General features: G+C 34.9%; 1 protein-coding gene across 7 annotated transcripts in view; it reads right to left on the minus strand.

The window, feature by feature from the left end:
- The window catches only part of HMBOX1 (homeobox containing 1), a 180,307-nt gene that overhangs the window by 49,248 nt on the left and 112,144 nt on the right, over positions 1–18,915 (minus strand). For all 7 annotated transcript variants that reach the window (XM_039217175.1, XM_039217176.1, XM_039217174.1 and 4 more), the window contains one exon: positions 3,333–3,443. In XM_039217175.1, coding sequence (XP_039073106.1) covers positions 3,333–3,443 — 111 coding nt within the window. The remainder of the gene's footprint in view (positions 1–3,332; positions 3,444–18,915) is intronic.

Raw genomic sequence — 18,915 nt, forward strand, 5'->3', positions numbered from 1 at the left:
TCAAATTATTCTTCACTGTTCTGCCCTATACATTTTGGAATATCTTGACAATCCCTCTGGTGTTCCCTCTTGGCAGCCAATTGCCAAAAGGGGATCAGGTTTATGAAACCCCTAGGTATAGCTCCTTATTTACCTACCTGAATCTTTGCTATCAGCCTAAACTGCTCTAGTAAGTAGTCCAAGTGCCAAGTTTTTGTCATTCACCATTTGATTTGCTTTGCTGTGAATCATGGGAGAAGTGATGTCTTTGGGAAGACTAATTAGAGCTGAGTTTGAAGTGTTGCTTCAAGTATGATTTTATCTTAAGACTGTCCAATAGGGTAGGCACTAGCCACATGCAGCTACTGAGCACCTAAAAGTGGCTGATTGGAAACATTATGTGCTTCAAGTTTAAAATACACATTGGATTTCAAAGAATCAGTACAAAGAGAAAGAAAATGAAAGAAAGAGAAAGAAGTCTCAATAATTTTGAAAAGTACTGAATTAAACTTGAAGTGTTAATACATCTTTGCTAAATAAAATAGATTATAAAAATTGATTTTAGCTATTTCTTACTTTTTAAAATTTGAAGACTAGATAATTTTATTTATTTTATTTTTTTAAATATTTTTATTTATTTCTAGGAGAGAGAGAGACAGCATGAGCAGGGGAGGGTCAGAGAGAGAGGGAGTCACAGACTGAAACAGGCTCCAGGCTCTGAGCTGGCAGTCAGCACAGAGCCCGACGCGGGGCTCGAACCCACGAACCGCAAGATCATGACCTAAGCAAAAGTCGGACGTTTAACCGACTAAGCCACCCAGGTGCCCCTGAAGACTAGATAATTTTAAATTACATGCCATTTGCATTGTATTTCTAATGAACTGTGCCTCTTTAGAACATTTAGCTAATGGCAGCAACCAGAGTCATTAGTTTGAGAGATCTGCTTGCCTATCTACCTATCATTAGAAGAATACCTAAAAATGAAAGTTCTTTGCAGAAAAACTGCCAGCTAATAAATGTTGAAGGAATGCTAAATAAGATCATCAGCATTTTGTAATCCCCAACAGGATAACTCATTAAGTAAGCATCAATGGATGCTAAAACCACTGATAAAAGGTTGCTGTTCATGCAGTGACAAAATGACACTCTACAGATTATTGACAAATTGCAAAGATAAGATCTGGTGGTCCTTACTTTATTTTTTATTTTTTTTTAAAGTCTTTTTTTTTTTTTAATGTTTTATTTATTTCTAGGAGAGAGAGAGACAGCATGAGCAGGGGAGGGTCAGAGAGAGAGGGAGTCACAGACTCTGAAACAGGCTCCAGGCTCTGAGCTGGCAGTCAGCACAGAGCCCAACGCGGGGCTCGAACCACGAGATTTTAAACCGCAAGATCATGACCTAAGTTAAAGTCGGACGCTTAACCGACTAAGCCACCCAGGAGCCCCTGGTGGTCCTTACTTTAAAAAATGATCAAACTTACCTCATGAACAGTGCTACAATCTGACATTACATATGCCTTGATACATGAAGTAAACGTTACAAAGTATTTTGCCCCAATGTCTGTGAATGTTTTCATACAGAAACAATGAAAGAATTTTATGATGAAAATCTATACTCATGTCATCTAATATTTTACTCATTTAGTTTATCACATTATTTATCTCCTTATCCATTTTATTTTGATGCATTTCAAAGTATATTGCAGACATCACTACATGCCCTCTCTAAATAATCTATGAAGTATTCTTGCCAAAAATGTTTAACTTGAATCTAATCAAGCCTCTAATCCTAACTTCTAGTTTACAGGAAATACAGGCACTAGAGAGGAATAATTTAATTGACCCTAAGAGGAAACACAAAAATACAGAATATGGGATATTCTGTAAGATTAGACAGTTTAAGAAGTTTATGTTATGAAAAAAAAAAGTTTGAGTGACCAGACTTAGGAGTCTAAAGAGACATGACAAATTCTAATTTGTCAACCTAAATCAGATACTATTTGATTAGAAAAAAGACATTCTTGTAACCAGAGAAATAGAAATATAAACTAGATGTCAGATGCTATTATGGAATTATTGTTAATTTTCTGAGATGTGGTAACAGTGGCTGTGATTATTCAAGTAATTATTCTTTTATTCAGGAAAGGAATGCTGAAGAGAAAGAGAGGTATATACATGCATATACATAGATAGATTTTTAAATTTATTCATTTATTTTATAGGAATAAAGCAAATAAAGCAAAATTTTAACAATTACTGTAAGAAGAGGGTAAACAAGGTGTTCACTGTGATGTCTTTCAAGTTTTCTGTACATCTGAAAATTTCAAAATAGAAACTGGGGTCTGGTAGATTAAAAAAATCCATTGCAGAGGTCTGTTCTGTTTTGTCCTGCCTAAACCTTTCAGATCAGGAATGTGATCTTTAAAAACAAACAAACAAACAAAAAACTTACCACTCATATACACACAAATATGTTTCTAACATTATTTCTAACTCGGAGTCAATACTATTATTAGCTAAGTCTTCAGCATGCAATATTCCAAATGACGATTTAACCTGTAACAAGCAATGGCTTTAATGCTGTGGTATTTCAGAACACAGCTCAATCAAAAGGCTAACCTTGAGATCAGGCTCATTGCCACCCATCTATCTAGTGTGTAGGTTGATACAGGCTGCCATACAACGTCGGACTCTATATACCGCTTGTTAAAAGTATCCTACAACAGATCTTGCCTATTCCTGGCAACTTCAGACATAAAGGTTTTAGTGATCTTTTTCCTTCAGATTTCATTCTGCTTTCCAACCTACTGCTGCTTCCAAAGTCATCAGGGCAGTTTCACCCTAAAGTCCAAACCATCATCCAGGTAACTAGAAATAGAAAATCATTAACAGAGATCACTGGATACAGTATAGAATGAACTAAATAAAAGTATGAAATTAACATTATTAAATGAAGTAACACCAAAAAAAAAAAAAAAAAAAAAAAAAAAAAAAAAAAAAAAAAAAAAAAAAAAAAAAAAAAANAAAAAAAAAAAAAAAAAAAAAAAAGACGGATTCTTATGTGTGTACCTATAGTTGAAAATAAGAAATCAGCCATTGCAGCTTTCAAACTATGGTTAGAAACAGCATATAAACTGGTAGCAGATGCCTTGGAGGAAGGAGTGAAAATGACTAGATTAGACACTAAACTAAAAACTGGTATGATCAGGGTTTGGATTTTATAGTTAAGGAGAAAGGAACAACAGGAAAGTATGAAACTACCTTAGCGAAGGCAAGTCAGAATACAGATTTAATAAAGTAATTAATTACACTGCCTTGTTTCAGAGGCAATAAAATAAGGAAATGATATTTACCAGGGTTTGTCTTCTCAAGTTGATACCATCGATAAAATGCTCTTTTCTTCTGTTCGCTCAGGTCTGATCCCTGCTGCAACAGCCAGTGAGAGATCCGGCTCTGACTGATCCCTGTGTAGAAAGAGAAACAGCTGTTGTGGGTACAGAAATTACAGGGAGGCTGAGGACTCTGCTGGTGCTAGGTTAGTGAGTACTTTATTATCTGTGTTACCTATAAGGAAGCAACTTGAGCAAACTCTCTCATAATGGACTTCTTTGTAGAGGCTGACTGCCTTGGCTAGAATATACTAAAAAATGATCTACTGGAGGTCAAAGCATTTTACTAACTGAGACTTGAAAGTGGTTTCTAAAATTAATCTATAAGCTAGGTTCATGCGAGATAAATGAAGAGACACCTAATTAATAGTTATGTGTCAGAAGTTGATTAGATTTGTAGTTCTACCACCACCTGAACCCCAATCCTGGTTGAGAATATTAGAACTTTTACCTGATACTGAGAAGAAAAAAAAATCAAGCCAGCAAGTTTTACTCGTCATTATCAACACTGATAAAAAAGATTTAGGGGCTGAGAAAGGAGAGGTCACTGAAAACAGCCTCTTCAATAAGGTTTCTGGCTTTTTTGTTAATTTACGTAGGTGTTTTCAGATTCGTTACTATTAGTACAGATAATGAAGAAGTGAAAGAATTTTAGAGTTATGCTGCAGCATGACCTCTTAAGAAATCTCAAGAGGTAAAGACATTCTTCTAAGACACAGACTTATGAAAATAAAAAAACTGAATAAAATAAAAAGCAGTTTTCAGCTACCTCTAAGAAATTCCTGATAGCAATTACCTAGAAATGTGAAAAACCTCCATATCTGAAAGTAAAAATACATGTCTAAAACTTACTAATATGAGAATCATGCTTCTTCTGGTCATAGCTATTCCAAAAATGAATAATTCAATGTACAGCTGGCAAAAGCAAAGAATATAGCAAAGATAAAGCTATCTTATATGCTCATAAGGCATTTTCCAAAAGACCATTCGGTTCTCACAGAGGGTTAACAGTGTCTGAATTCTCCCAAGGAATTACTTATGGTAATTGGATAGTACTGAATGCCACCTGTGCTAACACCTGTTTAAAACTATGATGCACAACAGGAAGGGTGGTTATCATGAAGTAATCACACCTCCTAACATGAGAAGCTGGAGGTCTGGTGATCACATTTAACCCATGAAAAGCAAGCCCTCTGAGTTTCATACTTTAAAAGCCAATGTTAAAAGAAAATTTAAGGAAACTGGGGAGAGAAGATTTGTTAAAAGGAAGGTTGGAGTTTGAAGCAAATTTCTGATTGGAAATACCTACCCTTCACTTTCAAGGGTGAAAGTCAGTTCCTAAAACCTAAGTGGTTACACTATCAAGTAATTCACACAGTAGTTTTCCAGTGGACTGAAGATCTAGGTGATGCAGGTGCTGGCAGCTAGCACTGTATGCTTGTTCTAATAGAATGCAATTCTGGACAATTAAATTGGCTGTGTTTAGCAATGCTTTCACCAAAAGTCTAGTTTCAGATACTATACTACTTTTTACACTACTTTTAAACAAGAGTGAAAAAAACAACCATTTCCCACTATGAAATCAAAATTGACTTTCATGTCATAAAATGAAAATATTTAATATGGATTCTCCATATTGGCACCATACTATCCAAAACCAGATGTAATTTGAGAAAAACCTGTTAAGAAAAGAAAAAAATATATAGAGATTCTGAAACTTTCAGTATTAAATCTTCTGTACACAGATCACGGAGTCCACTAGACATTGGAACTGTCTAGGTTCTGGTGGTGTTATAGTGAAAGAACAGGGAAAAAGCCCATCAAAAGGAGATTAAATTATGATCTAGTCACATAATAAAATACTGGGCAGACTTCTATTTTTTAACATTTATTTTTCAAGAGAGAGAGAGAAAAAGAGAGAGCATGAGTGGGGGAGGGATAGAGAGAGACAGGGGCATCGAATCCAAAGCAGGCTCCAGACTCTGAGCTGTGAGCATACAGCCCAATGTGGGGCTAAAACTCACAAACCGCAAAATCATGACCTGAGCTGAATTTGTTGCTTAACTGACTGAGGCACCCAGGCACCCCTGGGCAGACTTTTTAAAACATTCTAAAATAACCATCAAAACCAAATAATAACAAACCAAACAAAAAGCCATCAATACTAAATGGCTGGCAAGGACATAGAATATATGGAACTCTCATACTGCTGATGGAAGGTAAGATGTCAGAGCCACTTTGGGAAACAACTGGACAGTATCTACTAAAGGTGAATATATGTATACCATATGATCTAGTAATTTCTTTTCTTGATATACAACAATTTGTATGTACTCAGTAGAAGTGTGTGCAAAAGGCATGTACATCTTGTACATGTACAGGCTTATAAGAGCATTTATTCATAATGATTATCAATCTGAAATAACGCAAATGCCCATCAATAGGAGAATACATAAAAATCATGATTTATGCATTCTACTAAATACTATACCAAATAGAAAAAGGATAAACCACTACTATATGCAACCACATGAATAAATCTCAGAAAAATAATAATAGGCGAAAAAAAGTTAAGATGCACATAAAAAAGTCACACACAACTATATGACTCAATATATATACAGCTAAAAAACAGACACAACTTATCTATATGAGTGGCAGTCAAAATAGTGGTTACCTATGGTTAGGAGAAAGGAAGTATGAAAAAGGGTTATGTAATGATCGGCATTGTTACTGATCTTGATCTGAAAGATAGTTATATGTGTATCGTTACTTTGTAAAAAATCATTAAGCTGGACACTTTTCACTGAATATGTTATATTTCAATTAAAAAAAGTTTGCCCCAAAAGTTTTCAAAATTCTATGCAGTGTTTAAAAGAATACACTGATATATCAATATAGAAAGATGCCTATGAATAAATGAAAAAGTATATAGTTTTATGAATATATCTTTACATAAATCTACATTATTTTGTGTAGTAATAAGACCTTATATACAGCCAAAATTACACAGTAGGAATAGAGTGGCAGACTTTTCCTACATTGTATACTTCTACATTATTTTCCTAATCTTTCTACAAATATGTATTATTTTATTTTTAGCTTTTCCTTATAAACACTACATATTTTATTGGTTGTTTTAAAAACACTGTGATGATGCCAAACAACAGAGTTGTATAAAAAGAAGTTAATTTCCCTCACCAATCCTACTATTAATATATGTTGTTCCACAATTTTCTCCATGAGTAATTAATAAAAAAACAAAAGAAGGTAATAAAGATTATTCTCTTGTCTAGTCTTTTGTGTGTGTAGAAAATAACTTCTTCCCTGTTTTCATATACTAAATATAAAAAACAAAGTAATAAAGCAAGTAGTTTTTCCAGAGGAGGTACTATAAAAACTGAGTATGTACAATAACACATTTCACAGTTATTTTTCTTGGTTAGTAGCTTGCTGATAGATAAGGTTCTTTTAACACGCATCCTTCTGTGACTGGTCCATGCCTTTGGTCCATGGTTCAGTTGAGATGGTCCATGCTTCAGCTGAGGTAGGTGTCAAAAAGCCCTGTTGTTTTTCTTTACTGTCTGCTTTGGGACTTCTCCTTGGGAGAAAAATTCCCTAACTGCCCTCCCATTGCTGGAAAAAAAAAATGTCATTCTCCACATGTTTTAGCTCCTCATAACCTCTAATTTTCATAGGGCAGAAGAAAAATTTACATATAACTTTCATACGCTCAGTGACTACAACTAACCCCCATTAATTTCTTTCCAATAAGAAAGTGATGGATCACAAAAAGGACAAAAAATGCCAGTCTCATGCATATTCTTTTCCGAGCTTCAGTTCTCAAATGCCAGTCTCCCTTCCACTAGAGGGCTCTGTACCACAACCCATTCTGGTCAAAATCCCTACTACTGCAATTAAATGTTCTCTCTTCCTTCTGCTTCCTGTGGAATGCCACAACTACTGACTACTCCCATCACCTTCATCTTTGAAATGCCAGATACGACTGTCCAGTGCAACTTTTCAGCCAGCTTCAGGGACTGCTTTGCTAGCTCCTTAAATGTTACGGTCCCCAGGGTTCCATCTCTAAGAATCTTCTCTCACTCTATACACTCTTCCTTTGGTCATCTAACTATCAACAATCATGACTTTAAAATTCTAAGTGCAGATGACTTCCAGAGCACCAGACTGTTCTTTCAAACCATCTGCTACATAGCTTCATAAGATTTTCCCACAGGTCTTCAATATTGTAAATTTAATTCATTTTCCTCTTCCTTTAAATCTGTTCTTTTTTTCCTGTGTTCCCCCATCTCAATTTTACCTACCATTCTCTTCTTTCCTCCACATCTCACATGCCTATTACTATAACCAATCACTTCTTAAAATTCTCTTTATGTTCTCTCCAATTCTCATTTCTGCAATTTGCAATCTCAGCCTCTTTTGCCTGGAGAACGGAAATAACTGATAAAAGAACAAGCCATCTAAGATTCACAAAGTAAAAAATCCTCATGATCAGATCCTCTTTATTACAAGATCATTGCACAGTTGAAAAAGTAAAGTTTTCTACCTAAGAACTGCAGTCATTTTTATAATTTATCTCAAAAGTTTTAAGCTGAAACACATTCTCCATAAAAATAATTCATAAACATGCAGAAAAACGTTCATCTTCCATCTCAACTTTTCTCTTATTCCCTATCCTAGAGGTATTCTTGTTTATTTGGCACGAAACCTTACAGACTCTTTCCTATGCACTTAAGACATAAACATGTACATATATATATACATCTAGTTTAAAAAAAATCATTTGTAATTATTCTATAGGTAGTAATGTTTCTCACATAATGTCTTGGAATTTTCTCATGTAGTACATAATGAATTTTCATATTCTAATGATATGTAATATTCTATACCACAATCCACTTACATATTTACCTGTTACTGAACATTTCAGGTGTTGTTAATGGTTTAATTATACATGATATGTACATGAGGCACATGATATATATATGATACATGATAATTATGGTTTAATTACACATGATGAAATAAGCACTCTATGCATATCTTTGTACATATGAATGGATATTTTAGGATTGTGTCACAAGAATGGACTTTTTGATTCATAGTATAAAAGCATTTAAGTTTGTGACAATACCAAAGAAGATTGTACCAAATTTAATACTCTAATAGTGATAAGAATATTTCCTTACATTCTCATGATCACTGAATACTATAAAACTTATTTTTCAAAGTTGTTCTTTCTGTAATACATGATTATAAAAAAACGAATTATAAGCAATTCAAAAGGAAAAAAAAAGAGGAAAGCTAAAAAAAAAAAAAAGAAAGAAACCACAGGAGCACCTGGGTGGCTTAGTCAGTTAAGTGTCCAATCCGTCCAACTCTTGATTTTGGCTCAGGTCACAATCTCGAGTTCGTGAGATGAAGCCCTATATTGGGCTCTGTGCTGACAGTGCAGAGCCTGCTTGGGATTCTCTCTCTCCCTTTTTCTCCTCATCCCCTGCTGGTGCAGGGACACAGAACACACTCTTTTTCTCAATATAAATAAACATTAAAAAAAAAATAAACACACACACACACATCTAAAACCAAACCAAAACCAAACCCCTCACTCCTACACACATCCAAATTCTCTTTTTTTTAAGAGAATTTCTGTGTTAAATCTTTTTTTTAAAAATATTTAATGTTTTATTTATTTTTGAGAGAGAGACAGAGAGACAGCATGAGCAGGGGAGGGTCTGAGAGAGAGGGAGACACAGAATCTGAGGACAGGCTTCAGGCTATGAGCTAGCTGTCAGCACAGAGCCTGATGCAATGCTCGAACCCATGAACCGTGAGATCATGACCTGAGCCAAAGCCAGACGCTCAACTGACAGCCACCCAAATTCTTACCACTAAAAAACAACTATATCATAACAAGATCATTTCAAGCATATGTAGACATAGGATAGGCAGAATTACTAAAATGATATACTATAGACAGAATTTTAAAATATAAAAACATAAAATTCAGTCAGGATGCAGAAAAAAAATTTTTAATAGAGTGTAAATAAAGATCAACTCAAGTTTAGTAAATGCTTCTGTGAGGCAAATAAGGTACCTAAGTGAATGCATTAAAGCAAGGAAAAGGATTATACAAAAACACTGTGAGGTTGGAAACATTATTTTCTGACTTCTGGCCAGTATATAATGGCTCCTGGCTAAAAAGCTGAGGAATTAGCAGGCTGTGGTGGCCAGGCTCTAAGATGACCCCTAACAATCCTAGTCTTCTTCCTTTTGTGTAATCCCCTCCAACACTGCTTGAGGGTTGGTCTATGCAATTAACTGAATATGGCAGAAATGATAGTCTGTGACTTCTGTGCTAGGTCACAAATGACATTACAGCTTCTGCCTTGTTCTGAAAGTTGGTTCTGAGGGAAGCTAGCTGCCATGCTGTAAAACCACTCAACCAGACCTATGGAGAAACTCATATGGCAAAAACCTGAGTCATTCTACTAATAGCTATGCAAGTGAATCACCCTGGAAGGGAGTCCTCTATCTAGTCTTAGTTAAGCCTTCTGATGACTGCTGCCTCCTGAGAATACCCTGAACCTGAATGACCTGTCTAAGCTGCTCTTGGATTCTTGACCCAGAGAAAATGAGATAATAAAGATTTAGGTTTCAAGTTGTTAAGATCTGATATTATTTCTTTCTTTTTAATGTTTGTTTGTTTTAAGAGAGAGAGCGAGCAGGAGAGGGGCAGAGAGAGAGAGAATATCCCAAGCAGACTCTACACTGTCTGCACAGAGCCCAATGCAGGGCTCAACCTCATGAACCATGAGATCATAACCTCAGCCTAAATAAAGTGTCAGATGCTTAACCAACTGAGCCACCCAGGTACCCCTAGATCTTATGTTATTTCTTACACAGCAATAGATAACTAACAGACATACATATACTATACTTTCCCCCACCTCTCTGCTTGGCCTTTACCTCCAACTCCTGATATTTGGAATATATTTTTGCATAGTTAACATTTCTATTCTGTTCTGGATTCATAATTTCCATAGGTGTTTACTCAAAGTTCTAGATTTGAATGGATTCAAGATTTACCATATGGTTCCCCAGTTTTCCACTCTATTATTTTGCTTTAATTGAAGCATATTTTAGATACAGTAAAGTATACTACTCTTTTTTTTTTAAATAATTTTTTTAAATGTCTTTTATTTATTTCTAGGAGAGAGAGAGAGAGACAGCGTGAGCAGGGGAGGGTCAGAGAGAGAGGGAGTCACAGACTGAAACAGGCTCCAGGCTCTGAGCTGGCAGTCAGCACGGAGCCCGACGCGGGGCTCGAACCCACAAACCGCGAGATCATGACCTAAACGAAAGTCGGACGCTTAACCGACTAAGCCACCCAGGCGCCCCTCAAGTAAATTTTAAAAAGTCTTTTCTTTAAAAAGAATAATTGAGTTCTTGATATAGATGAAAACATGTTTCTTTCAGCTAAACAAAAAAGAAAGCATCTGAAATCCCTTAGACAATTTTGAGCAAATTAAAAACATTTTGTTTCCATCTTAATTCTGCTTGACNAGAGAGAGAGGGAGTCACAGACTGAAACAGGCTCCAGGCTCTGAGCTGGCAGTCAGTACAGAGCCCGACGCGGGGCTCGAACCCACGAACCGCGAGATCATGACCGAAGCGAAAGCCGGACGCTTAACCGACTAAGCCACCCAGGCGCCCCTAAAGTATACTACTCTTAAAAATATATTTCAATGACTTCTGACATATGTATACACACATGTGACCATTGCTCCAATTAGTATATAGATTATTTTCATGCTCCCTAAAAGGTCCATATTGTGCCTTTCTAGTTATATCATATATTCTACATTTCCAATTTAATTTTTGGTTGGTAATATTTCTTAATCAATAAGTTTTTATTACTGCAGGTTTACTGGTGCTATTCTTCCCAGTCCCTGTATGCTTATGTTTGTCTTCCATGTTTATTTTTTGAGGACAATTCTACAAGGGAAATAATACTGGGGGGGATTAGTGTTTCCTTTAAGATCTGTTTGGCTGGAGTGATGTCAGTGGGAATGGCAGCATAAGGACCTCTGAAAAGCCAATCCTTCAAAAATGCAACAGGAGCAAAAGCTGCTCTATCATAAAAATACTGGCAAAAATTGTCAGAATCAACTTTTTCAGAACTCTGGAAATTAACAAAAGGCTTACTACAATCCAAGAAGTGCTTATTCAAGAAAAAATGCTGAATTTCAGTAAGAAGACTTGTTTCACATTTTAACCAGGCCTACACCTATTCCCATCATCCCATCAACATAATAGATTTGAAAACCAATATTCCTGCAATCACAGTGGAAACCAGGTGTAGCCTAGTAGCCACTGGAGACAGTAAAACAGGTTTGGAGTTCTCTAAAACACCATTGAAAGGGAACTGTCATTATTTGACCTGTCAATTCTCTGCAAATTCCCATTTTCAAGTCTTGTCCTTATCTGATCTGATTCAGACCTCATTCAGTGTGAACAGCCTTTTCCCTGGGAGGGGCGAATGAAGGAAGGTGGTTTGTTGAAAAAAATCCATGGCAATCATTTAACATTGCATTAATATTATCTGAGGTAATGACAACAGTTGTGAGCAAACAAGCAACTGATCAAAAGATTTAAAAAGGTGAGGAATGAAATGTCTATGAGTATCTCTGAAAAGCTTTGACAGGGGCACTTAACTGGCTCAGTCAGTAAAGCATGTGACTCTTGCTCTCAGCGTTATGAATTTGAGTCCCACACTGGGCATGGGGCCTACCTAAAAAAAATGCTTTGACATATTTTGGGGAATCTAAAAGGCAAGGCACATGTGTAGGGCTGTGTACATGCCTAGGTTCATGAGCACGATCAGAGTAATGTGCAGGTGGAAGCCCTAAGGTCTCACCTCTGGCTGACCTTGAGACATGGTGTAAAGAGAAAGCAAAGGGAAAGGCAGAATTATGAAGTGCCTACCTGAGCAGGCAGGAATACCACAATACACATTCAGAACCCCTCTACAAAGCTGGAAAACTTATTGTTACAGCCATTTAAGGAAATCTCTGTCCAATAATTAGCTGACAACTAAGCTAAAAAGAAACTTCAGTAGCCACACACTGTATAGGGTTAGTTCAGGAAAGTCACTAAACAAAGAAAGACCAACAATACCAAACAGTAATAAAAACAAATCTAAGGGTGAAGAGAAATCTGATTTCCAGATTTCTACATTATTTAAAAAGTGCCCAGTTTGAAAAACAAAACAAAATTTATAAACTATGCAAAGAAATAAGAAAGTATGACATACACATAGTAAAAGAAGCCATCAAAAAGTATCTTTGAAGAAATCCAGATACTGGACTTACTAGACACAAATTTAAAACAGTGATTTTAAAGATAATCAAAGAGGTAGACAAAACGTGTCTAAACAACTAAAGGAACGTCTTGAGAAAAATGCTTCATCAAATAGAACATCAATAAAGAGAGGAATTATAAGAAAAAAATCACATAGAAATTTTGGAGTTGAAAAGTACAAAAAGTGAGATGAAAAATTTACTAAAGAGGCTCAACATCAGAACTGGCAGAAGAAAAATATGAGTAAACTAAACAGTGGTCAATTGAGATGATCTATTATGAGAAACAAAAAAGTAAAGAATATTTGAAAAAATAATGGCCAGTTTCCAAATTTGATAAGAAAACATTTATCTACACATGCAACCAGCTCAGTAGTCTTTATGTAAGTGTACATTCAATGAGATTCACATGTAGAAACATAAATTGTTGAAAATCAAAGACTAAGAAAATTTGAAAGCAGCAAGAGAAAAAAGTGACTCATTATGTACAAGGAACACTGAATAAGACTAATAGCTAATTTCTTATTAGAAACAGCCAGTAGACAGAGGCAGTAAGATGGTATATTCAAAGTGCTGGGGGAGGATAAAAAAGAATGTCAAACAAAAATTCTATATCCAGCAAATCTATCCTTCCAAAATGAAACAGACATTAAGACATTGTCAACTGGATAGAATCTGCTGTGAACAGAACTAAGAGAATTATTTTAGAAGAAATGAAAGGACACTAAATAGTAATATAAATACACAAAAAGAAATAAAGAGAGCCAGTAAATGCAATGACAAAGTAATGACATAAAACACAGTATAGAAGTATTTTTTTTATTTATAACTCCTTTTATCCCTATTGATTTAAAATTAGATAATGCAATAATTACAAATCAAAGTTGACAGGCACACAATGTGTAGTATGTAATTAATTTGTGTGACAAAAATGGCACAAAGGAGAGGGAATGAAGCTATAAGGGAGGCAAGTTTTTCTATGTTATTGAAATTAAGTGGCTATTAATCTGTACCAAGCTGTTATAAACTAAATAATTATAAGTTAATGGTAATCCACAGCACAACCACTAATAACTAAAAAAAAATACAGTAAAAGAAATCACAAGAGATTTAAACTGATAGTGTCGAAAAATATCTATTTAACACAAAAGAAGGAAGTGATAAGAGGAACAAAATAGACACAAGTCATGAAAAGCAAATAACAAAATGGCAGATGTAAATCCTACCTCATCATAATTATGCTAAATTTAAATGGATTAAGCACTCCAATTAAAAAAAAAACAGAGATGGTAGAATGGATAAATAAAAACATGGTTCAACCGTATACTGTCTATAAGAAATACATTTTATTTTATCTTATTTTATTTTTTAATGTTTTTATTTATTCCTGTGAGAGAGAGAGAGAGACAGCACAAGCAGGGGAGGGTAAGAGAGAGACACAGAATCCGAAACAGGCTCCAGGCTCTGAACCAGCGGTCAGCACAGAGCCCAACGGGGGGTTCGAACCCATGAAGCGTGAAATCATGACCTGAGCTGAAGTCAGATGCTTAACCGACTAAGCCACCCAGACACCCCAAGAAATACATTTTAGATTCAAAGACATGAAAAGGTTGAAAGTAAAAGAATGGTAAAAGATATACTATATAAATAGTCAATGAAAACCTGAGTGGCAATATTAATATTAGACAAAATAGACTTAAAAACAAAATTTGTAAGGAGGGACAAAAGAAGGGCATTTTACAATGACATATATATATATATGTATATATATGAACCAAACAACAAAATCCCAAAACACATGAGGCAAAAACTGACAGAGTGAAAGGAGAAATAGACAATTCAATAGTAACAGCTGGTGACTTCAATATTCCACTTTCAACAATAGATAAAACAAGTAGACAGAAGATTATTAAGAGAACAGAAGACCTGAACATCATAAACCAACTACATAAACCTAATAAATGGCTCAAGAACATTCCACTCAAAAACAGTAAAATAAGCATTCTTTTCAAGTGTATATGAAACATTTTCCAGGACAGGTGTGTGTTAGGCCACAAAACAAATCTCAATAATTTTTAAATTATACAAAGTAGGTTCTCTAAACACAGTGGAATGAATTAGAAATCAGAAACAGAAAATACTGGAGAATTCACAAATATGTGGAAATTAAGAGTCCTAACCAATGAGTCAGAGAAGAAATGACAGATATTAGAAAATACTTTGAGAGAGAGGCGCCCGGGTGGCTTAGTCGGTTAAGCGTCCGACTTTCGCTCAGGTCATGATCTCGCGGTTCGTGGGTTCGAGCCCCGCGTCAGGCTCTGTGCTAACTGCCAGCTCAGAGCCTGGAGCCTGTTTCAGAGTCTGTCACTCCCTCTCTCTCTGACCCTCCCCTGCTCACGCTGTCTCTCTCTCTCTCCTAGAAATAAATAAAACATTAAAAAAATAAAAAAAAAAAAAAAGAAAATACTTTGAGATGACTGAAACACACAGACACACAAGACACCCGCACACACACACAGACACACACAAACACACAAAACATACCAAAATCTACAAGATGAAGCTAAAATAGCGCTCAGAGAGAAATTTACTGCTGTTTCTCTACTGAAGAAAGAAAAAAAAGATGAATCAATACTCTAGCTTTGTACCTTAAAAAAATCTGGAAACAGAGCAAATTAAATCCAAGGCAGGCAGAAGAAAAAAAAAAAAGAAATAACATAGAGGGGAAATAAATGAAGCAGAAAACAGAAACATAATAGAGAAAAATAACAAAATAATACATTTATTCTTTGAAACAGGCCAACAGAATTGAGAAACTTTTAGGTAGAATGACAAGGAAGGTGAGGGAAGTCTCAAAACTAACATTAGGAAAGAAAGAGAGGGCATTATTACTGACCTAACATAAATAAAAATGGAATAACAATATGCCAACAAATTATATAATCTAGATGAAATGGACAAATTCCTAGCACAACCTACTAAATCTGATTCAAGAAGAAACAAAATCTCAAAAGATCTATAGAAAGTAAAGATACTGAATTAGTAGTCAAAATCTTCCCACAAAGTCAGAAGACTGCACTGGTAAATTCTACTAAGTGTTTCAAAAATAATTAACACATGCATACACACAAACACTCACTCTAATCCTTCACAAACTCAATTAGAAAAAGAAGGAAACACTTCCCAATTCATTCTGTAAGGCCAAAGCCAGACAAAGACACTGAAAGAAAACTACAGATCAACATCCCTTATGAGTATAGATGTAAATATCCTCAAGAAAATACTAGCAAACTGATTTCAACAACATATAAAAAGGATTTTAAACCATGGCCAAGTGGGATTTATCTCAGGAAAGCTAGGCTCACTGAATATGTGAAAAATCAATGTAATAAATGACAAAATCGATGGGATTACTTTAATAGACAAGAAAAAGAACTTGACAAAACCCAACATCCTTTTGTGATACAGAACACTGAACAAACTAAGAATAGAGGCAAACTTTCTTACCTTGATAGATAACATCTATGAAAAGTCCACAGGTAACATCATATTCAGTATTTAGTTCAGTTAAATACTGAGAGCTTTGCCCCTAAGATCAGGAATAACACAAGAATGTTTGCTCTAACTACTTATATTCAATACAGTAGTGAAGGTTCCAGTGAGGAAAACAATAAAGCAAGATAAGGAAATAAAAGGAATTCAGACTGGGAAGGAAAAAGTAAAATAACCTGTTTGTAGATGACATGATCTTGTGTATTAAAAAATCTGAAGGAATCCACGAACACATGCACACATACAAAACTATAATAAGTGTGTTTACCAAGGTTGCAGAACACAAAAATCAACATACAAAATTAAATTTTATTCCTATCCACTAGCAATGAATAAAAAAAAGAATTCAAAAAGTAATTCTATTTATAATAGCATCAAAATGAATAAAATATTTAGAAACAAATCTAAAAATAATGCAAAACCTGTATAAAAAAACTATAAAATGCTGTTGAAAAAAATTTAAGAATACCTAAGTAAACAGAAAGACATCTCATATTCATGGGTTGGAGGATTTAATATCATTAAAATGACAACTTCACAAATTGATCTGCAAATTTAAAGTGATTCTTATTAAAATTCCAGCTGGCTTTTTGTTGTTGTTGTTCCAGAGATTAATAAAGTGATCTTCAAATTCCTATAGAAATGTAAAGGACCCAGAACGGACAAAACAATCTTTAAAAAAAAAAAAAGAAACAAAGTTGGAGGATTCACACTTCCTAATTTCAAAACTTTCTGTCAAATTATATAATCAAGACTATGTGGTACTGCCATTTGCACAGACATACAGATCAATGGAATAGAACCAAGGGTCAAGAAATAAACCCATTCATTCATTTAGGGTCAACTGATTTTTGACAAAGTTGACAAGAAAATTCAACAGGGAAAGAACAGTCTTCAGCAAACGGTGCTGGAACAACTAGACAGCCACATGCAAAAGCATGATGTTGGATCATATACAAAAACTAACTCAAAATGGATCAGGGACCTAAATGCAAGAGTTGAAATTATAAAACTCTCAGAAGGAAATAGATATAAATCTGTGTGACTTTGAACTGGGCAATGGTTTCTTAGCTAAAAAGGATGTTATCAAAATTAAAATCTTGTGTGCTTCAAAGGTCACCAACAAGAATGTGAAAATATATGGAAACCATATATCTGACAAGGCATTTTTATCTAGAATACATAAAGAACTCTTACAATTCAATACTAAAAATTAGAAACTCATTAAAAAAATAAATGAACAATTTCACTAAACATTCCTCCAAAAATACACACAAATGGCCAAAAAACACATGAAAATATGGTCAACTTCACTGGTCATTAAGGAAATATAAATCAAAACTATGAGATATTACTTTACAACCACTGGGATGGTTATAGTTAAACATGAATAATAATAAGCATTGGTGATAATGTGAAGCAACTGGATCCCTCATACATTTTTGAGTTTGTAAAATGCAAAAACAGTTTGGCAGTTCTTCAAAATGTTAAACACAGAATCATCATATAACCCTCAATTCCAGTCCTAGGTATGTTCCAAGCTATCTACACAAAAACTTCACAGTTCACAGCATTATGTACAATAGCCCCAAAGTGGAAACAATCTAATGTCCATCAATCAACTGAGGAATACAGTATATCTAAACAGTGGAAAATCATTCATCCATTAAAATAAGTACTGATACATGCCACAATACAGATAAACCCTGAAGACATTATGCTAAGTAAAGGGAAGGTAGACATGAAAATTCAAAGAGTAAATGAGCCTGTTTTATGAAATGACCAGAAATTGTCTTTAGGTAAATCTATAGAGATAGAAAGTAAGTTAGTGCTTGCCAGGATCTGGGGAATGAAGAACTGGGTAATGAATGCTTATAGGTATGGAGTTTCTATGTTGAACTTTATCTATAAAAGAATATTCTCATTATTCTTGTTGCAACATCCCTCTGGAACTGCCATTCTTAAACCAAAAATAATGGATCAATCGTTTTATAACTAAGATACTTTCAGGCAAACTTATTTCCTTCTCTAGGAAGGAAACGTGTCAGTTCCCATCATTTTTTCTCGTTTGATCCAGAATTCTTATTTGATTTAGTTTTTTATGGTTCATCGAAGAAAGCTTTTCTTTCATTTATGTTTATTTTTATTGTTCCTACTTGGTTATGATAAACAGAAATGAAGAAAACATTTATTCCTTTTTTTTTTTTTTTTTTGAGAGAGCGAGAGAGAGAGAGCAAGAGCACATGTGTGTGCGTCCAAGCAGAGGAGGGGCAGAGGAAGAGGGACTGACAGACTCTCAAATAGGCTGCAGGCCCGGTGTGAAGCTCAATCTCACAACCATGAGATCATGACCTGAGCTGAATTTGGACACAACCAAATGAGCTGCCCAGGTGCCCCTTATTCTGTTATTTTAAACCAGCAGTTTCCCTTTCTCTTCAAATGCTTGCTGGTCAAATGGGCAAAAAACCCCAAAAAACACTGTTAACTTGCAGTTTATTATTCTTATTTAATTTTTCAAGAGGCTACAAATCTTTTTTATTTTTACTGGCCATATATATTAAATCTTCTATAAATTACATACTGATAGCCTTTGTAAATTTTTCTATTGATTT

Source organism: Hyaena hyaena, unplaced genomic scaffold, assembly GCF_003009895.1.
Source record: "Hyaena hyaena isolate Hyena2069 unplaced genomic scaffold, ASM300989v1 scaffold_678, whole genome shotgun sequence".
NCBI classification, from domain to species: domain Eukaryota; kingdom Metazoa; phylum Chordata; class Mammalia; order Carnivora; family Hyaenidae; genus Hyaena; species Hyaena hyaena.